Raw genomic sequence first — 26,328 nt, forward strand, 5'->3', positions numbered from 1 at the left:
TGTAATAATTTATATTTAAAGACTTAGAGGTACCTGGGTGGTTCAGTCAGTTAAGCATCTGCCTTCAGCTCAGGTCATGATCTGAGAGTCCTGGAATTGAGCCTGCATCTGGCTCCCTGCTCAGCGGGGAGCCTGCTTCTCCCTCTACCCCTGCCGTTGTTTGTGCTCTTTCGCTTGCTCACTCTCTCTCACAAATACATGAATGAAATCTTAACCAAAAAAAGAGAGATTTCGTGTAGATAACAACATCACCCATTGGATGATTATAACAGCTTGTAACTCAAGCTTCTTATCTCTCTGACAAAGGCTTTAAGTATTTTAAATTTGTTTAAAAAAAAAAGTATTTTAAATTTGGCTAAAACACTCTGTAGGCAAGCAGATTCTCCCCATACATACGCAAACTTTGCTTTCTATAGCTCAGTGCAGCCAGGATTCTATGAAAAAAAAAAAAAAGCAACTTTTCCTCCATGTCTAACAGAACTCCAGGCACCCAGCTCAGGAGACAGTCCTCTCTGTAGATGGTGGCAAGGAGAGGCCAAATGACAGCAACATGCTACAGGGTCAGTCCTGTCTTGTCACTCCCTTCCCAGCAGCTCCCAATCTGGCTTCACTGCTTTTCTACTCAGGGGACTATGTTAGCAACAAAATGTTCAGAACGTACGAAGCCAAAAAGCATGTTGCAAACAAATGTGTAGACACCTTCCATTTTAAAGAAAAAGGGATTTTCCTCTAAGTTTTTAAAAGAAGTCACTGGGTGGTGAAATTATGTGTGATACTTTTCTTCTTTTTTTTCTTTTTTTTTTTAGTTTTTTTTTTTACTTTTCTTCTTTTTAAGTATCTGATGTTTTGACACTTTCAGCACAGAACATGTATTAGTTTAATATTTCCTTTAAGTAATTTTACACCCAATGTGGGGCTTGGATGTAAACTCTGAGATCAAGAGTTGCAGGGATCCCTGGGTGGCGCAGCGGTCTGGCGCCTGCCTTTGGCCCAGGGCATGATCCTGGAGACCCGGGATTGAATCCCACGTCGGGCTCCCAGTGCATGGAGCCTGCTTCTCCCTCTGCCTGTGTCTCTGCCTCTCTCTCTGTGACTATCATAAAAAAAAAAAAAAAAAAAAAGAGTTGCATACTCTATCTAGTGAGCTAGTCAGGTGCCCTTGGGACATGTATTAGTTTATTTGAAAAGAAAAAAATAGTGTAAGTTACTTGGAAAGAATGGCTTGATTTTTTAAAAGACTTTTTAAAAAAAAGGTTTCTGCATATGCACTTACCATCTTGTCTTAAATATTTTATTATTTGGCATCAGAAATCATGTTTATCAAGATTAATATTTTAACCACAATGCAAAGCTGAAGCCAAACTATATCTTGAAAGTAATACAAGCAGGCCGGGTCCAGAGACCCAGAGAGGATCCAGTAGGACCAGACAAGAGGGTCCTTGGCTTCACTCAGGATGTAAGTCAAACATGAGGCAACAGGAGGTGAAAGCAGAGTTTATTGGCAATATAGAGAGAGCAGATACAAATTGAGTGTCTAGGAGACTCAGAAAGGAAAGGAAGGAGTCTTGTCCTTGTTTGGAGTCTGGAGTTTTTATTGGTGATTGTGATCTGGTGCACATGTCCTCTCAGGCATCCAAGAACTGCTCAGAAGAAGGACAGGGGCCAGGAGTCCTTCCTATGTCACTTGTTCCCTGAAGCCAGGGGTTTTGCAGTCAAGGTGTTTGGAGTCAATGGTCTTAGAGAAGGTTTATGATGATCCTGTGTCATCACTCCTTAGATGTTACCTATTATGCTGGAAGACTCCAAGGAAATCATTAACTCCTTGATCTTTACAAGGAGGACACACATTAAGGCATGTGGAAGGTAGGGGTGCAGGTCTTAGCAAGAGTATAAGCAGGAAAAGCAGCTAAGAGGGAAAAATGGCTTTTTTTTCATGGGGTCCCTTCAATTTCTGTGTCTCAAAGGACAAGTATAAACATAGACTAGATCAGAATAGATGTAAGAAATTAATTTCAAGGACTTGAAACACATTCCCTTTTAGAAATAGCCTTAAACACTTTGCTTATTTTGGAGGGCCCTGGGGCCTTCTGATAAGAACTGATGTTACAGCTTAGTTTTGACAAACACCAACACCCAAGTAACCACATCCTATCGAGGTATAGAATAATCTTATCCCCCTGGAAAACTCCTTTCACATGTCTTCATGGCAATCCTCCTCCTCAGAAGCAAACACTGCTCTGGTTTCTAACTCTATTAAATTAGTTTGACCTCATTTAGAACTTCATAGTAGTAGAGATTCTTGAATGATGAAATTGGATCTTTGCAAACACCATATTAGAGGTCTTTAAAATTATTTTTAATAAAATTAAAAACGATTGAACGAAACCTTCTAGTTTTGGAAGTCTACCTAGATACTCTGAGATTAGTCTCATGACTCAACCACCAAATGCTATTATATTCATATAACAGAAGAATAAGATATGGGTATCCTACATCTAATAAACTTAGGGAAAGTAATTACTGGGAAGTCTGGGTGTGATTTGCATCTGTTTCTTTTTAAAGAACAACTCCAAAAAAGATCAGTTTAGGGGATCCCTGGGTGGCTTAGTGGTTTAGGGCCTGCCTTCAACCCAGGGTGTGATCCCAGAGTCCCGGGATTGAGTTCCGCATCAGGCTCCCTGCATGGAGCCTGCTTCTCCCTCTGCCTATGTCTCTGCCTCTCTGTCTCTCATGAATAAATAAATAAATAAAATCTTAAAAAAAAAATCAGTTTAAACAAGCCTTGTTAAAAAACAAAATCCAACTGAGGAAATTTGAGGATCTATCTAATTGGCTTTATTAAATGATTTTTAAAAAAAGAATTTATTTATTTATTCATGAGAGATACAGAGAGAGAGGCAGAGACACAGGCAGAGGGAGAAGCAGGCTCCACGCAGGGAACCCGACGTGGGACTCGATCCCGGGTCTCTAGGATCACACCCTGGGCCGAAGATGGCGCTAAACCACTGCCCCTATTAAATGATTTATGAATCAAGCAGCATCCCATCTACCAAATAGGTGGCTCTCTAAAGAGATACACAAAATAGAAGGTTTTCTTAGAGGAAGGGTGGGGGAAGAGAGCTACTAGCTGCAGAAAAGGATTGTTTCAACATGTGGCTGCTTCCTAAAGGGAGAAAAGCAAGAAGTCTGACCATGCAGATGGATTCACTTTCTTTGAGGGGGGGTGGAGAGGACCCCAGGTGGCAGACTCATTGCTGCTGATGGAAGAATTCTGGATGACTAGTGAAGACTACATTTCTGAGGTTGAAACTGCAATTAGATTATGTATTTAGCCTCAGTTTGGGAATTCAGCCTAAGTGACACCATTTTGCGGCTGTAGTTTATTGTGTTCTTTTGTAAACAGGCTTACTGAAATTTGGGTATTTTTCCTTATAGAAAAAAAATAATTAGGATATACAAGGACTTGGGACCCCTGGGTGGCTCAATGTTTAAGCACCTGCCTTCAGCCCAGGGTGTGATCCTGGGGACCTGAGATCAAGTCCTGCATCGGGCTCCCTGCGTGGAGCCTGCTTCTCCCTCTGCCTGTGTCTCTGCCTCTTTCTCTGTGTCTCTCATGAATAAATAAAATCTTAAAAAAAAAAAAAGATATACGAGGACTTCTCACAGGAGTTGAGGGAACTTCTTTTATCCTAAAACCCTCTTTAAAGGTCTAAGCTTACTCTTTCATCTATGTTTATTCAGTAAATATTTACTGGACATTTTAACACCAGAGTCTGGGCTAGGAATTAAGGGAAATGTATCCTATATTTACCTGTCTAGATGTCTATGTTCTAATCCCCAGGACTTGTGATTATATACCTTAAAGGGTGAGAGGAACTGTGTAAATATGATTAAGTTCAGGATTTCCTTTTTATATATTTTTTTCAAGATTTTATTTACTTATTCATGAGAGACACAGAGACAGAGAGAGAGAGGCAGAGACACAGGCAGAGGGAGAAGCAGGCTCCATGTAAGGAGCCCTATGCGGAACTCGATCCCGGGACTCCAGGATCACATCTGGGGCCAAGGCAGGCGCTAAACCGCTGAACCACCCAGGAATCCCCGAGTTCAGGATTTTAAAATAAGAAAGTTATCCTAAATTAGCCAGATGGACCAAATTTAATCACACCAGTCCTTAGGAGGGGGAGGCAGGAAGATCAGAGTGAGGAGAAGACAAGCAAGAGGATGAGAGTGATGGGAGGAAGGAGTTATGAGCCAAGGAATGCTGGTCACATCTCAAAGCTATAAAGGCAGGGCAATGGATTCTTCCCTAGAGTCTCAGAAGGAAGCAGCCCTGTCAGCACCTTGATTTTAGCCCAAGGTCACATATACTGGACTTTTGAACTCTAGAATTATAAGATAGTAAATCTGTGTTGTTTGGAGACACTTGGTGGTAATTTGTTATAGCACCATTAGGAAACACAAATATTATCCACCCCCTGGGTTTATGAGAAAGGTTAATTAACATGAAACATGCAAAGTGGCAAAAATATCATAAAGAGCCTCAAAAGCTAAAAGAGAGGGAAAGTTATGATGGAGTAGAGTTTACAAGTTTACAATAATCTCAGGGCAGGGGTGCCTGGATGGTGCAGTCATTTGAGTGTGCAACTCTTGATTTCCACTTGGCTCAGCTCATGATCTCTGGGTCATGGAATTGAGCCCATGCTGGGCTCCTGGTGAGTTCAGAGTTTGCTCAAGTTTCTCTCTCCCTCTGCCCCTCCCCACCTCTCTCTCTCAAATAAATAAACAAATTAATTAAAAAAAAAAAAAAAAGAATCTCAGGGTATAGGCTTCACAGAGAAGATAACTTTAGAACAATACACAAGACTGCTTAGTGGCACACACATTTGCTAATACTTCCATTAAATCTTTTTTTTTTTTTTTTTTTTTTAAGATTTTATGTACTTATTCATGAGAGACACACACAGAGAGAGGCAGACACAGGCAGAGGGAGAAGCAGGCTCCAGCAGGGAGCCCGATGTGGGCCTTGATCCGGGGTCTCCAGGATCACACCCTGGGCTGAAGGCGACGCTAACTGCTGAGCCACCCAGGATGCCCACCATTAAATCTTTTCATTTACTAATCAAGGTTTAAAGGAATATAATGTAGTTTTAATTTGTACCTTTTATTTCTATTGCATCTCAGCTTTTTGGCTAAGGTCAAGTGTACCTTTTGTTGCCAAGATATTTTCATGTACCTAGTCACCATTTCATTTCCTTTTCTGTAATTTGTCCATTCAAATCATTTGCCCATGTTTTTATCATTTAAAAATTTCCCTGGCAGGACACCTGGGTGGTTCAGCAGTTGAGCGTCTGCCTTTGGTTCAGGGCGTGATTCTGGAGTCCCGGATCAAGTCCCACATCGGACTCCCTGCATGGAGCCTGCTTCTCTCTCTGCCTGTGTCTCTGCCTCTCTCATTCTCTCTGTGTCTCTCATGAATAAATAAATAAAATAAAATAAAAAATAAAGACTTTAGGATCATAGCATCACACATGTGTTAGATATAAAACAATGTGGTGGAAGTGAAGTCCTCCACCCACTGCCCCAGGGATTCTGTTCTAGGTCAGGGAGCAAAGAATGACACTTAGAAGATTTGATTAGCAATATGAAAGCATATGTTAAATCTTAACTCTAAGTTCGAAACACAAACTAAGAAAATGTCAAATCTTTCGTGGTCACACTGGCCCAAAGCAGAGAAATGAATTCTACACTGATTATTTTTTCCTCCCTATCACTGATCTTCTCACTATTACCTGGCTCCTGGACACAACTTTTCTCACTTTCAAATCCAAGCTTAAGGAACTGTAGATGGCACAAAGCCAAAAGAGCTTTCCTGCCCTTTCCCCCTTTGCCCCTCTCTGTGCTTATCATCATGAGGACAGAGTGGCCTCTTTGGACTCTATTTTCTTCCATTTCTTACCAGTATTGTGCACAAAAGAAGGAAAGTCTAAGAACTGGTACAGCAAATGATAATGGTTTCCATTTAGAACATGCAGAGGACAAATGGCTCTGTGTTTGCTTTTACTAATCATTTTGTTTCATTTCACAGGGATAACATAATAACAGCTCAATATTAGATAAGTATTAGCATATGTGGTGGCAAATACACGTGTAACAGAGTATAAAAAACAGCACAGCATTTGTGCAAAGAAATTCTGGAGACTTTCCTTTAATGGAGGTTGGATGTTCACTGGGAATGGAAGGAATGGGGAAATATGAGATAAGGTCGGGGAAAGCATCCCCAGTAGTGAGAGGGAGATGAATGATACCCCAGAGGAAGAGGATCTACAGACAATAGCACAGCAGCAGGCAGGTGGTCTGCCTTTCCTCACACGGGAATGAAGCAGAGCTGGTAGGTGGGTGGGACACGGCCAAACCCACTGGCAAGTGGGGTGGTATCAATGTCCTTTGGATCGACCAGAGGCTTCAGAGTAAATTTTTGTAAAATGGTGGTCAGGAATAAAAACAGCTCCATGCGGGCCAGTCCTTCTCCCACACAAATTCGTTTTCCTGAAAATAACAAACACAAGGGATTTGTTCCTTGAATGCTATGTTTTGAACTGCCCCAAAAAGTATGTCACAAAAATTATCTGATGGATGACTATACTGATGGATAGCCGTAAGGAAGGTTAGAGGGACAGATGGATAGAAGGATAGAAATGGTTGCTATTCACGGAGTATCTTCACGGGAACTCTTTATTCAACAAATATCTCTTGAGTATCAGGCCTATATCAAGCACTTCATTATGTATTCCCATATTATAATTGCTATTTTCACATTTCCAGTTTCCACAAATTCTTGTAGAAATACATCCACCTGTCCAAGTGCATTGGAGGGAGGACTAAGAGAAGGGAACTCATATATCTGTGTTTCCCTTTCTACCTTGGGCATAAAATTTAGACAAAGATTTTTTTCCCTTCATGTGATTTCATTTTTTAAGAAATATTTTATTTATTTATTCATGAGAGACACAGAGAGAGAGAGGCAGAGATACAGGCAGAGGAAGAAGCAGGCTCCTGGTAGGGAGCCCCATGCGGGACTCAATCCCAGACCAGGATCACACCCTGAGCCAAAGGCAGACCCTCAACCGCTGAGCCACCCTGGTGCCCCCTTCATGTAATTTCAAAAACACATGTCTACAAGTGTCACTCTCTCACTTTAAATTATTCAATGTCTCCTTAATTTGTCCTATGATGAGGCCAAATGGGCTAAATTGGCCCTCCACATTCTGTTCCCAGTTTGACCTTCCATATCCCTCCTTCCATCCTCCGTACCCTCTACTTCCAGTTCTAGCCAAACACACTCATCATCAATCTCCAACACTCCATGAAGTTTCCAGCTTTATCTCATGCTGTTCCCTTTGGTTAAGGTCCACTTCTCTTATACTTCTTTCAGGAACTATGTCTCATGTCATTTCCTCTATAATCTCCTGCTCCTATGGTCCACAGTGTGCTGCCTTCTCTTCTTTTCTTGCTCCCTGTCCCCTGTGAGGCAGCTCAAATTCCTTTTTAAAAAAAAAATATTTTATTTATTCATTCATGAGACACAAAGAGAGAAAGAGAGGGAGGCAGAGACACAGGCAGAGGGAGAAGCAGGCTCCACACAGGGAGCCCCACGTGGGACTCGATCTCAGGTCTCTAGGATCACACCCTGGGCTGAAGGTGGCGCTAAACCGCTGAGCCACCTAGGCTGCCCTCCTTTTTTTTTTTTTTTTTTTAAAGATTTTATTTATTTATTTATGAGAGAGAGAGAGAGAGAGAGAGAGGGAGAAGCAGGCTCCATGCAGGGAGCCTGACCTGGGACTCGATCCCGGGACTCCAGGATCACGCCCTGGGCCAAAGTTGGCGCTAAACTGCTGAGCCACCCAGGCTGCCCTCAAATTCCTTTTCTGCTGTTAGAATGCTGTTTATTCCACTTTATGCCTCACTGTAGAGTATGAATGAGCAGGAAGCAGGCAGCTTCCTCTTCTGGTCTCCTTGTTTTAAATATTTTATTTATTATTCATGAGAGACACACAGAGAGAGGCAGAGACATAGGCAGAGAGAGAAGCAGGCTCCCTGCAGGGAGCCTGATGTGGGACTCGATCCTGGGTCTCCAGGATCACACCCTGGGCGTGAAGGCAGATGCTCAACCGCTGAGCCACCCAGGCGTCCCCCTCTTCTGGTCTCCTGAGCAGCCTGTGTTTTTCTCTCCCACAACACTAGTCTTACTAGATTTACTAATTTGCCTCCCTCACTAGAGTGTGAGCCTCTTTGGTGTCTGTTCTGTGCTTATGGATACTTATATATATTATATAACTGGGCAGTAAGTGATATCACATAGAAGATATCTTTTTTAAAAGATTTTGTTTATTTATCTATTTATTTGAGAGAGAGAGAGTATGAGTGGTGGGGAAGGGCAGAGGGACAAGCAGATTCCCTACTGAGTGGGGAGCCCAAGGCAAGACTTAATCCCAGGACCCTGAGATCATGACCTGAGCTGAAGTCAGACACAGACATCCCACATAGAAGATACTTAATTCAAAGTTGAGTAGTTATATATGGCCAGAGAGTAAAGTCTAAATGAGTTTCATCTGCTAAGAGGAGCTCTTGGTGGTTCAGTGATATATCTAGAGGCCGAATTCAATGAACTTAATTCTCTAGCTTTCTCACGGGGTCACCGAGTCAAAGTTCCAATAATGAGGATGTATGGTGAGTAGGGGAAAGTGCATTGGCATTGGGACTGATGCTTCTGGTCATGGACAAAGAACAATTCTATCCAGCCTTGAGCTGGTATCATGTAAGTTTCAACTGATTCCCCCAAAATATTTTCTCCCCTTCAGCACCTAAGGAAATTAATTCTTATTACCTGCTGAGAAAGCCATGAAGTAGTCACTCTTCTTGAAGTTGCCGCTATCATCCAGGAAGTGGGCAGGGTCAAATATCTCTGGTCTGGGGAATTCTTTTTCATCAAATAGCACAGAAGACAGTGATATTAATATAGTTGTGCCCTGGAATGAACAGATGAAGATAAGCTGGGTTATAAAGAAGGTGTGGAGCTGGAAGAAATGTCGCAAATCACTTAGTTCCATATTTTGATCTATATGTGAGGAATCCCACATCCAAAGAAGAGCAATGGCATTTTCAGCTAGACAGACCAAGTAATAAACTGGGATGATATTAAGGCCATGCTAGTCAGGATGCTAAAATGGCCTCCAGTAGGGTCTGAAATACTGAGCACTTGGTTACTTGGGCACCAGACCTCTGAATCACCTCCACTGATCACAATGTTTGGACGCTTGTGTCTGTCCACTCACTGCTCTATTTCATCGCCTCAGTTTTCATGCACCTCATGTGGATTATGGTTTAAAATGGAAGTGTCTTGGGGTGCCTGGGTGGCTTAATTGGTTGAGTGTCCAACTCTTGGTTTCAGCTGAAATTGGGATCTCAAGGTCGTAAGATCAAGCTCCAAGTTGGGCTCCAAGCTCAGCACAAATTTGGCTTGGGATTCTCTCTCTCCCTCTGCTTCTTCCTCTTCTCTTCCCCTTGCTCATGTTCTCTCTCTCTCAAATAAATAAATACAATCTTTAAAAAAAAAAAATAAATTTTAAAAAATAAATAAAATAAAAAATAAATAAATAAGAAATTAAAAATAAATAAATAAATAAATAAAACCGAAGCCTCTGTTGGCTCTTGAAAAGTCGGGAGTATTACTAATCTGTTCATAGGACTTTTAAAAATAGAGGTCTTGGGCACCTGGGTGGCTCAGTTGGTTGGGTGTCTATCCTCGGCTCAGGTCGTGGTCCTGGGGCCCTTGCTCAGTGGGGAGCCTGCTTCTCCCTATCTCTCTGCCTGCCACTCTCCCTGCTTGTGCTCTTTCTGTCAAATAAATAGATAAAATCCTTAAAAAAAAAATTGAGGTCTGATCTGATTCGAAATGACTCTGGTGGAGCAACCTGGCTGGCTCAGTTGATACGGTATATGAGTCTTTTTTGTTGGTTTTGTTTTGTTTTATTTATTTATTCATGAGACAGAGAGAGAGAAAGAGAGAGAGAGAGAGAGAGGCAGAGACATGGGCAGAGGGAGAAGCAAGCTCCATACAGGGAGCCTGACGAGATTCTATTTTTAAAATGTATTTACTGAGACGCCTGGGTGGCTCAGCAGTTGAATGCCTGCCTTCATCCCAGGGCGTGATCCTGGGGACCTGCCATTGAGTCACGTCGGGCTCCCTGCATGGAGCCTGCTTCTCCCTCTGCCTGTGTCTCTTCTCTCTCTCTCTCTCTCCCTCTGTGTCTCTCATGAATAAATAAATAAAATCTTAAAAAAAAAAAAAGAAAAGAAAAATAGAATCTCAGCAGTAGAGAATTATGGCAGATACCTCCTTAATAAGTGATTTCCTTAGCATCACCAATAATGGTATAAATTGATATTACATGTCTCTAGCCAAAATGTGATGTAGTGGGACATATACATCATCTATGTAATTTTCTTCTCCAAAACACAGCTTTGGAATCTAATCTCAAAACAAAACCAAAACCACACCAAAATAGACTGAGGAATATTCTACATGACAACTGTCCTGGACTCTTCAAAACTGTAAGTGTACTGAAATGAAACAAATAAAGGAAGAGGAACTGATCTTCACAAAAGGGGCCAAAAGGGACAGATAATCAAATTACATACTTATTCTTTGATTTGACAGAAGATGCCCCCACGAGAACCTGGGTGGCTCAGTGGTTGAGTGTCTGCCTTTGGCTCAGGTCGTGATCCTGGGGTCCTGGGATAAAGTCCCGCATCAGGCTCCCCAGAGGGAGCCTGATTCTCCCTTTGCCTGTGTCTCTGCCTCTCACTCTCTGTGTCTCTCATGAATAAATAAATAAATCTTTAGGAAAAAAAAAAGATACTAGATGCCCCCTCAAAAAAAGCTATAAACGATATTTTAGGATAATTGAAAAAAATATAATTATAGACTATATATTAGATAAAATTATTGTATAGATGATAAATCCTTAAGTGTGAATGCTGTTATTACTCTGAAGGAAGCCCTTGTTCTTAGAAGGCACATACCGCAGTATTTAGGAATGAGAAAGATTGATGGACATAAGTAGATATGCACTTAAAATATAAATGTATACACATTTTCATATATATTATTTATATATACATAAGACATTACAGAGCCATTGTGTGTGTTTAAATGCTATTTATATTTTTTAATTTTTTAAATTAAAAATTAGAAGGAAATTCCATCTTCTAAGTTTCTCATATTTAAAATCTATAATTTTATTTTCAAAATTATTGCTTTATATATCTTAAGACAAGTAATACATAGAAGTGTTACTGTAAGATTTAAAAAGCAAGTATATTTTCAATAAATGATTCTGGGACAAGTTCTGGATATCCAGAAAAACAACAAAAAAATACAATTACCACTTTACACTATAAGTAAAAATGAACTGTAAATGGGTCACAGACCTAAATATAAAAACTGAAAGTATAAAACTCGTAGAAGAAAACATAAGGGCAAGTATTTGGGAACACATGTCAGCAACAAATTTTTAAGGTAGGACACAAAAGCACAAGTCAAAAGAAAAACAATTGATAAATTGGACTCCAACAAAATCCAAAACTTCTGCTCTTTGAAAGACATTCTTTGAACACATAAGGAAGAAAGAAAAAAAAAACAACAACCCACAGGTTGAGAGTAAATGTTAGCAACACCTACATATGATATAAGACTTACATATAAAATATATAAAGGATTGCAATAATTAAATAAGTAAATGACCTTACCTTATAGGAATATTACTTCAGCATTCTACCAAAAAATATATATGAATAGTCAATCAGCATATGAAAAGAAGCAAAACATCATTGTCCATCCAGAAAATAGAAGTAAAACAAAATGTGATATCACTACACAAGCACTTTTAGTATCTAAAATGTAAAAACACCAAAATGGCAAGTGGTGGAGGGTATCTAAAGCAATTGGAACTCTCTTCCTCTACACCTCTCCTTCCACTTGTGCTCTCTTTTGCTTTCTCTCTCCCTCAAATAAATCAATCTTTAAATAAAGTAAAATACTCCCAATAATGTAGTACCATATAATCAAACACATTGATATTTCCTTTTTTTTTTTTTTAAGATTTTATTTTAAATTATCTCTAAATGCAACATAGGGCTTGAATTTACAACCCCAAGATCAAGAGTCACATGCTTCACTAACTGAGCCAGCCAGGTGCCCCCACATTGATATTTCTTTAGCAAAACATGATATTTACACAAAGTGGCATCAACAAGAATATAAATAGATTCACTTCAGTTCAAGTTAGGTTTTGGTCCCTGGATGAAATTGCAGCAAACATATTTATTTTTAATTTTTGAGTTTTTAGTATTGCAGAATTAAGGATGGTTTTAAGATAAGATTTTAAGTATTACAGAAAAAAAAAAAAAAAAAAACAGAACAATCCTGTCCAACACAGTGGCTGTGAGTGATCCATGGTTACTTATCTTTAAATAAAATTTAATTGTAACTATATAAAATTTAAAGCTCAAATAGTAGTTATTAAAACAAATATTAGGGATCCCTGGGTGGCACAGCGGTTTGGCCCCTGCCTTTGGCCCGGGGCGTGATCTTGGAGACTCGGGATCGAGTCCCACATCGGGCTCCCGGTGCATGGAGCCTGCTTCTCCCTCTGCCTATGTCTCTGCCTCTCTCTCTCTCTCTCTCTCTGTGACTATCATAAATAAATAAAAATTAAAAAAAAATTTAAAACAAATATTAAACCACATCACAGAACTGTGTACATGGAAATTACAAATCCACAAATTATTAACAACGATAAGTGTATCTGGAAAGGTTGCTGACATAGGGCATTCAAAATAATAAAGCCAATTAAATAATAAAGACAATTAAGTCTAGTAATAAAGGTTGCTAGAGATAAGGCATTCAAAATAATAAAGTCAATTATATTTCCAAAAAAGTAGAATAGGCATTTAAAAAATTATACTATTTATAATAACATCAAAAATATCATTTATCTAGGAAAAACCTAATAGATGTACAAGCCACTACACGGAAAATATTGAAAAAAATTAAAGAAAGCCCAAATAAAGTGGAGAATATACCATATCCATGAATTGAAAGATTCAACATGTCAATTCTTTCCAAATTAATTTACTATCACCCTGATAAAAATCACTGCCAAGAGCTTTGATTAATTGATTAAACTGATACTAAAATTTATTTGGAAATGTAAACAGATAAGAGTAGCTAAAACAATATTAAAGAAATAGAACAAATTTGGAAAATTTACACAACCAGATACTGAAACCTGTCGTAAAAATGTATAGCCTGGGGCACCTGGGTGGCTTAGTGGTTGAGCATCTGCCTTTGGCTCAGGTTGTGATGCTGGGGTTCTGGGATAAAGTCCCGCATCAGGCTCCCTGTAGGGAGCCTGCTTCTCCCCCTGCCTATGTCTCTGCCTCTCTCTGTGTGTCTCTCATGAATAAATAAATAAAATCTTAAAAAAATTTATAGTCTCAAACTGGAAACAGCACAAAATCCATCAAGCTGCCACAAGTATGATTTTCACACTTTTCTCATAAATATTGGTAGAGGTTTGAAACCATACTGTGAATATGGGAACTTCATGAGCGCTGAAGTCAGGTGTAGGAGAAACACATCTTACCTTGGGGATGACATAGTTTCTAAATTTAACGTCACAGGTCACTGCATGAGGCAGGCCGTTTGGGACAAGGTCAATGTATCTCTGGATCTCATGCAGTACCGCATTCGTGTAGGGCATGCGACTCCTGTCCTGCATGCGAGGCCTCTGGTGTCTGCCAATTACACGGTCAATCTCTTCCTGGACTTTCACTGATAAAATACAAATGAGACTGATGAACGAAGAGACAAATGCATACATACGTTTACATGCCAATTCAGGTAATATGAAATAGAGATGTTAGGTATTCCAACATCATTATAAACATCAGTTTTATGCCCCAAAGCACACTCTGCCCACCATGCTGGCCATACCTGTGACTTCTGGATGTTTCAGCAGGAGCAGGAGACCATATCGTAGGGTTGTGCTTGTTGTCTCTGTCCCAGCTCCAAACAAATCAGTGGCAATAGTTCTCAAGTTTTCGAAAGTAAATTCCAATGGCTGGTTGTGCTTTTCCTAGGAATTATTTGGCGTAAGTATTTACTGGTTCACCAGGATATGTGATTACAACTAATCCAAAGTAACACATCGTTATAAATTTAAGCAAACTTAGAAACTGCAGTGTTAAAATAACAACTGTATGGTATGGAAAATTGTCTGGATTAGTTGACCCAATCTTTATTTCCTATTCCCTTATCCTTTGCTTTCCTACAAATTTCATTTCCTAGCCTCTTTTGCAGCTAAATTGGCCAAGCAATCCATTTCTCATCAATAGCCTATTGATGTCACTTTCTTTCTTTCCTTCTTCTTACTGCAGAGCTACACACACATATAGCAATAGCCTATTGATGTCACTTTCTTTCCTTCCTTCTTCTTACTGCAGAGCTACACACACATATAGGTGGAGGCAGTATAGATATCATCTGGAAACATGAACATGAAGCCTACATACTAAGAATGCTAAATAAAGGGGCACCTGGGTGGCTCAGTCAGTTAAGCATCTGTTTTTGGCTCAGGTCATGATCCCAGAGTCCTGGGATCAAGGCCCGAATGGGGATCCCTGCTCAGCCGCAAGCTTGCTTCTCCCTTTCCTCCCCACTTTCTCTTGCGATCTCCTTCACTATCTTGGTCTCTGTCTCAAATAAGTAAATAAAATCTTAAAAAAAAAAAAAAAAGCAAAACAAAGAATGCTAAATAAAAATGGAAGAAAGCACCTGAGTCCATGATACTTCAGGACTACTGTACAAGTCCTGGACTGTTCAACATGATATCCTCTCTATATGAGGTAAATAAACCAACTATTTCTTTAAAACATTGTTAATTGGGTTTTCTCTTGTTGGTAGGCAAATGCAATCTTAACTGATAGAAATGAGTAAATTAGAGCCATATCTTGAAAAATGGCATAAACCATGATCAAGAGTTTGCAATTCTCCTCTTCTGTTATAGAATTTCTATGGACTCTATATTGCCTAAAAACTCATTATGTAGTTAAAAATATGCAAAAGCTAACATGGCAGCACATTCAAGAACAGATTATTGGGAGAATGGATTTACAAAGACAAAAGGGGGCCAGCTGCTATTGTATTCCAGATGTGAGGCAGGAGGCAATTTGGTTTAGGAAACAAGTGCAGGAATTAATGGGGATACAAATAGAATATTACAGACAGAAAATTTGAGCATTAACCACCCATAGTGGATGAAGGAGAGTGAGGCAGATGCTGAGGATAAGAGACTGACTACAAAGAGATCTCATAAATTTTAAGTGGAGTAAAAGCACCTCACAAGGACAACTGAAGTTGGTTTAAGATAAGGGTGAAATGAAATTGACAACAACAATGTGGCCATTTGAAATATTGACTAAGAAAGTCACTAAAATACACACAAAAAAATTTCTTCCTATCCAGTCCTCTAGGCCAACATTAATAAGATTCTTACAATGCCCAAGACCTGTGGCATGCCTAACATGCCATCAACTCCATTAAGGCAGGCTTAACCTCAATGGCTCTATTGCTAGACCCATTGGTAACATCAACATCACACACTTTTCTAACCTTGCCAACCCCAAATTACTGTAAGGCCAGGAAAAGGAATAGGTCAGTTATAAACCATTATTAGCATTTCTATCTGTTGAAGTAAATTTGAAGAATCAGTGCTTCCATACACATAGGTTATCAACTTTATGCCTAATTTTATGCCTAAGGTATGAAGTGAAAGAAGCTAGAACAAAAGACTATATACTGTATAAATCCATTACTGTGAAACATCCAGAATAGTAAATCTATAGAGACAGAAAGTAGAATAGTGAATCCTGAAGCTGGAAGGCTTTGAGAATAATGGAATGAGTACTCAATCTTATGGGGCTTCTTTTGAGGGTGATGAAAATGCCCGGTAATTGATTATGGTGGTAGTTGCACAAATCTGAAAATACACAATTACTGAATTGTGCTTGAGATGTGGGAACGGTATGGTATGTGAATTATACTATGTGAAGATATTAACAACAACAAAAGGAATAATAAGCTAGAATCTAAATACTATCATGAAGTCCAGAGGAGCAATGCAGTTTTTAAATATAGTATTAAGGAAATACTGCTAATTGAAGTATGAGAGATATCAGAAACTTCCTTAGCCTAGAATCAGTGGAGAGTCTTACTAGCATTAAGGAAATCCCTCAAAATATGTGCAAAATACAAAAACATGCACATAGGTACATTCTTCTGGGAAGGTGACCATACTTTTAATAAGATTCTCAAATCAGCTGATCGCTAGAAAGATAAAAATCATTGCCCTAATGGCAGAGAAAGCAGAGAGTGGAAGTAATTCTCTTTGTTCTTCTAGTTTCTTCAAACCACTTGACCAGTTTCTTCACTTCATTCCACCTAGAATATGTGATTTGAGCAGTTCAATTGAAATCCAGGGACAATTCTTTGACAATCATCTTCATCATTATCGTTGACATCTTGCCATGTTAGGCTACTCACTGGTTTCTCATTTCTGAGCAGAGCTACAAAGTGATTGGATAAAGTAATGATGGCCTCAGATGAAGGAACTTCCTTCTCTAGAATTAGCTCTTTACAACACATTCTATGATGCTCAATCCAGATCTATGCATACATAAGTACCTAAAGTGCTTGTCAAGCATTTCTTACCTGACAATTTAAATATCCTCAATAAGCAGAGAACAAATCAGTGAACCAAAACCACAAGTAAACAAATAACTGATCTGCATTTTACCTGTTCCATTTTCATCAGGAAATAATCAATGAAATCACGAGGATTGTTAACATCGAAGGATTCTTGGTGTTCTTTTATTTTCTCCAAAATGTAACTATTTATGAAAGCAGTATTTTTAAATACTGTGTTATGGCTTCCTGGGAGATAATGAAGGAGAGCAGGGAAACTATTGTAGGCCTTAAAGATAAAAAAAAAATAATAAAGTAAAAAAGTTTTGAAAGCATATATAAAACGTGCCAAGCCCTGGTTAAAAAATGAGATGAAGACAAAATGGTCTCTGTCTTCTGGGGGAGCATTTTGTATTGTGTGTATAAAGTAATCCTCTGTGCTCATAGAGAACCTGAGGGGAAACTCTGACCAGATGATGATACATGATATTCTCCTACACATCATACATCAACCCTATAGTATTAAAGCATCTTTACATCCATTCTCTCATTTTAATATTAATTCTTCCCTACAACCTTGAAATATAGAATGCCATGAATTACTATGATTCATATTTTATAGATGAAGACTGAAGTTGGGCAGCCCGGGTGGCTCAGCAGTTTAGCCCCTGCCTTCTGCCCAGGATGTGATCCTGGAGACCCGGGATCGAGTCCCACATCAGGCTCCCTGCATGGAGCCTGCTTCTCCCTCTGCCTGTGTCTCTGCCTCTCTCTCTGTCTCTCATGAATAAATAAATAAAATCTTAAAAAAAAAAAAAAGACTGAAGTTAAGGGAGGTTGGGCAAAACCTAATTCATAGCACAAGCTACTCCCTCATCAGTGTTCCCTGGTGGCATCCATGGTCCCAAAGGTTTTCTCTGCTTGAAGGAGATATTCTCCTCCTTCCTAAATTAACATATTTCTGTGAAGGAATATGATGAAGAGGTCACTAAGTGTGAGTGGAGGACAAACCTTGTGGGCAAAAGGAACCTTTCAGCAAGGACCTGAATGCCCATTAACTGCTGTGGGCATGTTTCTGGACAGTTACCAAAACTGGGCCTTGGAAAGACCACTGGCCAAGGAGTCAATGGGCTTGAATTCCACCAGCTCCACATTTGGATATTTGTCTTCTTGTCTGTGAAATAAAGGTTTCAACTATCCTTCCCAGATGTACACTCCATGACGCTTGCCCTGGGCAGGAGAGGAGTATGGTATTCAAAAATTCACTCCACCGAGTATGACCAGTGAAAATGTTAGAGTACACACCTTCAAAGGCAGGACTCTCAAAAAAAAAAAAAAAAAAAAAAGGCCGAAAATTTTTAGCAAAAACCAGGATACCTGGGCAGCTCAGTGGTTAAGCGTTTGCCTTATGGCCCAGGGTGTGATCCTGGAGACCCGGGATCAAGTCCCACGTCGGGCTCCCTGCATGGAGCCTGCTTCTCCCTCTGCCTGTGTCTCTACCTCTCTCTCTGTGTGTGTGTGTGTGTGTGTGTCTCTCATAATAAATAAATAAAATGTTTTTAAAAAGTTTTAGCAAAAACCATAAGAATCAACTTGTCAGAACTCTAGAAAACAAAGGCTTATAGCCATCATGTGAATGCTGAATCAAGAAAAAGATAACTTGAAAATGGTGGGGAAGCTTGTGGAATATTTAATTTGCCCCTGTCCCACCTCCTTCCTCAGTTTGGCAGTGGTTTTAACAAGGGCAGCTCCTTGTGTGGGACTCTGGTTTCTAGTTCAAGAGACTAGAGCGGATTTTACAAAATATTGTGTTTTTACTCTGTTGCAATTTCCCTGGGGCAATCTGAAGGACTGACAAAGACTCTTGTCTTTGTTTCATCTAACCTAGAACTCAGGGTGGGAAAGCAACAGGCATGTCTCAAAACTTCTGTAAGGCAAATGAATAATCCACAGCCTCCTGAGGCAAAGATTATTTAAGATAGAGCACCAGATGCTGGGAAGAAAAGCTGGGGAGAGAATATCTTCTAGAAATCAGGGCATTCAAAAGTACCCATGTATACTGAGGAATTTAGACATTTTAAAATTCAGAAAACAGGACATAGGCTAAGAAAAGACCTCAAAAGACCTTAAGCTTTCACCTCTGGCTGATATTGGCTCAGTGTGTAAGCAACAGGATTGAGAAAGAATTGAAAACAGTCTGATAAAAGCACTGAAGGGAGTGCCCCAGAACAGAACCGATTTGGAAGAGTTCTTTAGTCTGTCCTTCCCTCCTTCCTCCCTTCCTCCCTCCCTCCCTCCCTCCCTTTCTTCCTTCCTTCCTCTCCCTTCTTCTCTCTGTCTCCCCACACCCCCTCCTCCTCCCTTCTTTTCCGCTTGTCCCATTCAAGGAAAACTCCATCAAAACACTAGCTGAACACAAGTTAAAGAATCAAAGATTTCAGAGACCATACATGACAGAGACTTAGCAAACCGGTTCAGAAAAGTCACTAAATATACATCTATAGCCTATAGAAAGCAAAAAGCAAAATAAACCCATAGCAAGCAAAACAAATTAAAAAAAAAAAAAATCTCAGGGAGGATGAAGAATTTCATTTCCACAGTTACCACATTATAATATCCAAATGCCCAGTTTTCATTCACTTCACAGAATGATCCATACACAATTTTGGACTTGTCAGAGAAAAGAGAGGATCTTGACCTCACCTGGATCCATGGGGAGCTCAAAATCCTGAAGTTTTCATTAAGTTTTTCCAAGAAACCAATTAAAGTCTGATCTGTATAGTCAAAACGATTCTGGAAAATAATGGAGCAGATCACATTGCAGGAAGCACAGCCCAAGATAAAAGTGGGATCACATGGTAAGGCTAAAGAATAGGAAAAATTTATAAAATACCATTAAAACACGCATATAAAAGTCTTTATTGTTGATAATAGGTAATGACAATTTTTAGGATCTCTAAAGCAATATCTACCTAGCAATTCCTTTTATCAGCAAAAATTTCAGCATGCTTAAAATCAACACAACACTTTTCTCTTAAATGCAATGTCCATTCTTTTTTTTTTTTTAATTTTTTTTATTTTATTTATTTATGATAGGCACACAGTGAGAGAGAGAGAGAGAGAGGCAAAGACATAGGCAGAGGGAGAAGCAGGCTCCATGCACCGGGAGCCTGACGTGGGATTCGATCCCAAGTCTCCAGGATCGCGCCCTGGGCCAAAGGCAGGCGCCAAACCGCTGCGCCACCCAGGGATCCCTGCAATGTCCATTCTATCCTAGTTTGTTTAATAATAGTTCTCCAAATACTCCAATTAGATCACTATCTTTGTTTACTTGATTCGGACCCAAGGTAACTATTATTTTGAAAAGCAAAAGAAAAACTTTAAGGAACTTAGTCACTTTTGGGATCCCTGTGTGGCTCAGTGGTTTAGCGCCTGCCTTTGGCTCAAGTCATGATCCCGGAGTCCCTGCATGGAGCCTGCTTCTCCCTCTGCCTATGTCTCTGCCTCTACCAACCACTCTACCTCTGGCTCAACCACTAAGCCACCCAGGCGTCCCAAGAAACAGGATTCTACCACAGGAGGCACATAAACACTTTCATGAGAGACTCAGAGAACATAAATAAGCAGGCAAACAACTATATAAAACTTACTAGAACAGGGACATAGGCAGAGGGAGAAGCAGACTCCCTGCGGGGAGCCCAATGTGGGACTTGATCCCAGGACCCTGGGATCACAACCTGAGCCAAAGGCAGATAGATGCTCTATCACTGAGCCACCCAGGTGCCCTTTCAATGAAATTTCTATAATCAAATGATCAATAAACTTTATCTGTAAAAACCTTCAACTTCATATCATCAATGTAATTAAAGGTGACCAGAATAAAAAATGAGGAAGGAGAGGGAATTTTAGTTAGCTGTTATTCCAGACCCCTTGTTAGCTGAAACATGCAAGGACACTAAGCTTTCAGAAAAATTTATTTTAAAACCTAAGGGATGATTTGGGAAGATCTTGAGATTTCTGTGTCTGTGTGTGTATGTGTGTGTGTGTGTGTGTGTGTGCGCATGCCTGTGAAATTCACAGCTAAAATCTGGTTTAAAAAAAAATCTGGTTTTTAATCTTTCACTTCATTTGAGAGAAAGAATTTAAAAACAGAGTAATTTGGAATCCAGACTGACAGATTCATTGTGACAAGCACTTCAAAGATCACAGATTTTTAACTGTAGAAAGCAAACTAATGGTTAGTAGAAGGGAGGTGGGTGGGGGGATGGGTTAAGCAAGTGATAGGGATTATGAGGGCACTTGTGATGAGCACCAGGTGACATATGGAAGTGTTGAATTATTACATTGTACACCTGAAACTAATTTTAAAAAACCTGTATGTTAAATAACTGGAATTTTAAATAAAAACTTAAAAAAATAGTTGTTGGGGTACCTGGGTGGCTCAGTCCATTAAGCATCTGCCTTGGGCTCAGGTCATGATCCTGGTGTCCTGAAATTGAGCCCTGAATCAGGCTCCCTGCTGAGCAGGGAGCCTGCTTCTCCCTCTCCCTTGGCCATTCCCCCTGCTTGTGCTCTCTGGCTCTGTCAAATAAATAAATAAAATCTTTTAAAAATAAGTAAATAAACAAAATAGTTGTTGACAGGGACATCAAAATTAATGAGGACAGCAGTAAAGATGCCTAAGCAATTACAACCATAAAAAGTATCATTACTAGCCAGCAATGTAGACATAGACCTTAGAAAAAATGCTCAGAAGATCAATGAAGTTGACTAAACACATATAGACCAATTAAGTAAAAGCACATGTCACTGGTTTCACGAGCACCATAAGGGTGTGATGAGGTAGCTTCCACTGTGTCCACTTAACAAGTACACTCTGGTGACATGTTCTGAAATAGGTAACCCACGTTTACAGTATAGGAAAAAATACTGTTCTAGTTCTGTAAAAAAAAAAATGAGTCCATGGGATGCCTGGGTGGCTCAGCGGTTGAGCCTCTGCCTTTGGCTCAGAGGGTGATCCTGGGGCCCCAGGATCGAGTCCCATATTGGGCTCCCCGCATGGAGCCTGCTTCTCCTGCCTGTGTCTCTGCCTCTCTCATTCTCTGTGTCTCTCATGAATGAATAAATAAAATCTTAAAAAAAAATTTTGTTTTTAAAATGAGTCCCCTAATGTTTTACACTTATGATGTAATGATTTGGAAATAAACACACTTGGGACAGAAAAGGATTAAATGACCTTTTATACCCACACTGTATGCACAAGTCATGAAAGGACACACACAGCAAGCCTAGATACATAGAAGATCCTGTGGCTCTCTGCTACACCCGTTTCGCCACACAAGGCTGAAATGTTTCCAAGGACATCAGGAGACAAGAGAACAATCGGCCAAGGCCAGAGCTATAGAATCACTCACCATTGGTTTTTCTCAACTCTTCTACAAGGTAGCAGGCTTCCTCTTGAACTCGGCTCTCAAGGTCACTCTTCCCCATCCCCAAATTTCGCAGGGTCGTGAGGGCAAAGCGTCGCATCTCCTTCCATCTGTTTCCACTGGTGAAAAGGATTCCTACCAAAGGGGGAACAGAAGCTGGAGGGAAGGCCATAGGCAAGGAGGAGGAAGCGGATACTTGGGCGACTCATGATGGGCCAAGTTCTGCTGAGTTCTTCAAATTCCTGTTTTCCATCCTTCCCAACCCTATAACCGGTGCTGAACACATGTGTACATGCATACCTACCGTGTCCTTCTCTAACTTTTTCACCTATTGGGAAATGTCCTCTTGCAGAAAACTCTTCTCCCAGATCAATCAGGGTTTCCTTCACTGCGTCATACCCATGCAGTACAACAGTGGGTTTCATGCCAAAATACAGAGTGAATGCGGGGCCATAGGCTTTTGAGAGCTGAGAAATTCAAAGGAAAAATATATATTAGCAAAAGAAGTCACAATTTATATTTTGTGCATGATTTTTGTATGTGTGCATGATTAAGCCTGATATCATCATATTGTCGATGTTTTTATTCTGCACGTGGCTTCAATATTTCTGGATCTTATATATGAATAAGATTGTTACAGCTGACACATATAGAGGGCCTCTGATGTGACAGGCAATGGCCTGCGCAATTGGTACTCAGATTATTACAACTAATCATCACATCAACACCTTGAGCTAGGCTTATTTACCCTGTTATACAGATAAAGAGGTTGAAGCTCAAAGAATTTCCTGTATAATTCCAGTGTCTAATAACAGAACACTTAAATTTCAACCCTACTTAGGTTGGCCAACCTCTGATGTCTGAGCAACTTACGAGTCCCCAGTGCCTAGCTTTGGGACCAGTACCGAACTGTTTCAGGATCACCCGTAAAGCTCGTCCCCTGGAGATTCTTTTTTTATTCTATTTTATTTTTTAAAGGATTTTATTTTTAAGTAATGTTCACACCCAACATGGAGCTTGAACTCATAACTCCAACATCAAGAGTCACAAGCTCTATTGAGCCAGGAACCCCTAGCCCCCGGAGATTTTGATTCAGGAGCCTTATGATAGATATTAGAAATGTTTGTTTGTTTGTTTGTTTGTTTTAAATCACCCCAGATAGTGCTAATGCCCACTCCAGCTTGAGATCTGCTGGTATGACTAACATGAAAGGACACACAGTATCTCATGGAAGAACAATTTCTTCTATTCTGCACCGTTCACAGGATATGGACAGCAGCTTTGTACAGAATTGGAGGATGCTGACCCTGATGATTTCCTGTTTTTCATTCATTCATGCTAGTTCCGAACCTAGAGTTCTCTCCTTGACATCAGGCACAATTGCTTCTCCAGACTTCAATTTCATGGCTATTGAACTAAACACACAGACTAGTAGATGACTTCTTGAATGAAATCTCTAATCACAAAACACCTCTCTTACCATTTATCTTCAGGCAGAAATCATAGCAAAAGGCTGTGAAACAAACAAAAAAGGCAGAATTCCTGTCTTTTGTCTTTTAGACAGAGAAAGAACATGAGTGGGAGTGGCAGAGGGGCATAGGGCAAAGGAGAGAATCTTGAGCTGTGCTGAGTTCGGTGCCCAATGACAGCTTGATCCCTGAGATCATGACCTGAGCAGAAACCAAGAGTCAGATGCTCAATCACCTAAGCTACCCAGGTGCCCTGAACTTTATTATTTTAATGCTACCACAGAACAGCCTAAATATTTCTCTATTCATAGAACACATTATGTTATTCCACTATTCCTTTTTTTTTTTTTTTTTTTTTAAGGAATCTCAGTGCCCAATGTGTGGCTCAAATTCATGAACATGAGATCAAAAGTTGCAAGGTCAGGATCCCTGGGTGGTGCAGTGGTTTAGCGCCTGCCTTTGGCCCAGGGCGCGATCCTGGAGACCCGGGATCGAATCCCACGTCAGGCTCCCGGTGTATGGAGCCTGCGTCTCCCTCTGCCTACGTCTCTGCTTCTCTCTCTCTCTCTGACTATCATAAATAAATTAAAAGAAAAATTAAAAAAAAAAAATAAGGACCCTGAAATCAAGAGTTGCATGTTCTACTTACTGAACCAGCCAGTTGCTCCTTTTTCTGCTATTCTTGACTATGCTTCTCAAGGAGTATTTGCTTTACAGATATATCTCAATATTTTTAATATATTTTTTAAAATTTTTATTTATTTATGATAGTCACACAGAGAGAGAGAGAGAGAGGCAGAGACACAGGCAGAGGGAGAAGCAGGCTCCATGCACCGGGAGCCCGACGTGGGATTCGGTCCGGGTCTCCAGGATCGCGCTCTGGGCCAAAGGCAGGCGCTAAACCGCTGTGCCACCCAGGGATCCCAATATTTTTAATAGATTAATTTTAATAGACACATTTTATTTAAAAGTAGAGGTTAATATACATACCGTTTGCAAACTGCTGAAGGAGCATAAAACATACTTACATTGCTTAAGGATTTGTTGAAGTCTTTATCCAACTGTAGGATATTTCCAATAAAAGGGAGAGGTGTGGGGCCAGGTGGGAGCTTCCCCTTCCTCGAGCTCTGTTTCCAGAGTGAAAGGAGAAGGCAACAGGAGAGACAAAGCACCAGAACCACAACTGGATCCATGGAAGCTTTCTTGGACAACTGTGAGCTTGAAATCTAAAGCTTTTGTAACACTCCCTGCAACATGTGACTCATAATCCATCAGCTGGATTTACTTTAATCTCTCTTTTTAAGGGACTTTGGCCCACTGATAAAGATAAAACTATGGTGTTCTTTTTTTTTTTTTTTTCTTTTCTTTTGCTTCTATCTAATACTATGCCCGAGGTTCTGATCTAACAGGTCTGGGATGGAGTCCAGGTACTGGTAATGTTTTGGTTTTTGTTTGTTTGGTTTTTTTTTTTTTTTTTTTTTTTGAACACTTTAGGTGGTTCCAATTGAATGCCAGTAAATTATTTGATCACAAGAACTGCAAAACAGAGCAGCCCGGGTGGCTCAGTGGTTTAGCACTACCTTCAGCCCAGGGTGTGATCCTGGAGTCCCGGGATCGAGTCCCACGTCGGGCTCCCTGCATGGAGCCTGCTTCTCCCTCTGCCTGTGTCTCTGCCTCTCTCTCTGTGTGTGTCTCTCATGAATAAATAAATAAAATCTTAAAAAAAAAAGAAATTTAAAACATTCTGGATTCTCAGATTAATGACCAGTTGAGAATTCATGATTTGGGGGAAATCCTTATATACAAAAAAAGTTTATCCTTGGATGTTTTATTGAACACCAGTATATTTTGTCCTAGAAAATGAAAGCCTTTTGAAATATTTTAGTGTATTGTACTAACATTAAGAATGAACTAGATGGGTGCCTGGGTGGCTCAGTTGGTTGTCTGCCTTCGGCTCAGGTCATGATCTCAGGATCCTGGGATCAAGCCCTGCATCAGGCTCCCTGCTCAGCAGGGAGTCTGTTTCTCCCTCTCCCTCTGCCCCACCCTCTGCGCCTGCTCTCTCTTAAATAAATAAATAAATAAATAAATAAATAAATAAATCTTAAAAAACAAAACCAAACCATAAGCTAGGTAATGTAACTCTTGAATGTCCAAAGATGTATCAAGCAATTAGCTAAGTAAGTTTATATATATCAAATTCTGGCATCCCCATCCCTCAACAGAGGGAAAAGGGATTTTTATTTTTATTTTACAAATGGAGAGAGGGAAATCTGGAGACAACAGGAGACTCAACCAGTGTTGCACAGTTTATAAATGACTAAAATGGGATTTGAACTTAGATTTTTTGATGCCCATTGTTATGCACTATGGCTTATATCACAGTTGCCTCAACAATTCTAGGAAAACAAAACCAAACCCCCAAAACATTAGTGCCTCTGTATGTATACCTCACTGTTCACAAAATAACAGGCTTCTCTAAGCAGAAGCCTTTATTTGAGTCTACAGATAAAAGGGCTATAGGTTTTCAAGAGAAAAAAAATAAAAGATAGGGATTCTTCCCTTTCCATCACTGTGGAGTGAAACTTGCTCAGATAACAGAAGAGCCAATCTCCAATAATTT

General features: G+C 40.0%; 1 protein-coding gene across 1 annotated transcript; it reads right to left on the reverse strand.

The window, feature by feature from the left end:
* Nucleotides 1-6,192: 6,192 nt before the first annotated feature.
* Nucleotides 6,193-24,951, reverse strand: LOC121485560 (cytochrome P450 2C41). The gene is made up of 9 exons (XM_041746082.1): nt 24,734-24,951; nt 22,541-22,703; nt 22,222-22,371; nt 19,511-19,671; nt 16,920-17,096; nt 14,060-14,201; nt 13,710-13,897; nt 8,888-9,029; nt 6,193-6,549 (listed from the first exon to the last, which is right to left on the reverse strand). Exons 1-9 carry the CDS (start codon nt 24,896-24,898, stop codon nt 6,368-6,370), a joined length of 1,470 nt encoding a protein of 489 aa, XP_041602016.1. The 5' UTR covers nt 24,899-24,951; the 3' UTR covers nt 6,193-6,367.
* Between the last annotated feature and the right edge of the window lie 1,377 nt (nt 24,952-26,328).

The sequence above is a fragment of the Vulpes lagopus genome, chromosome 2 (assembly GCF_018345385.1).
Source record: "Vulpes lagopus strain Blue_001 chromosome 2, ASM1834538v1, whole genome shotgun sequence".
Classification (NCBI taxonomy): domain Eukaryota; kingdom Metazoa; phylum Chordata; class Mammalia; order Carnivora; family Canidae; genus Vulpes; species Vulpes lagopus.

Coding starts and splice junctions, on each gene's coding strand:
- LOC121485560 (XM_041746082.1), bottom strand. CDS start 24,898: ATGGATCCAGTTGTGGTTCTGGTGCTTTGTCTCTCCTGTTGCCTTCTC. Junction 22,704..24,733: donor TCAACAAATCCTTAAGCAAT/GTAAGTATGTTT, acceptor TGAATTTCTCAG/CTCTCAAAAGCCTATGGCCC. Junction 17,097..19,510: donor TGAGCTCCCCATGGATCCAG/GTGAGGTCAAGA, acceptor TTTATCTTTAAG/GCCTACAATAGTTTCCCTGC.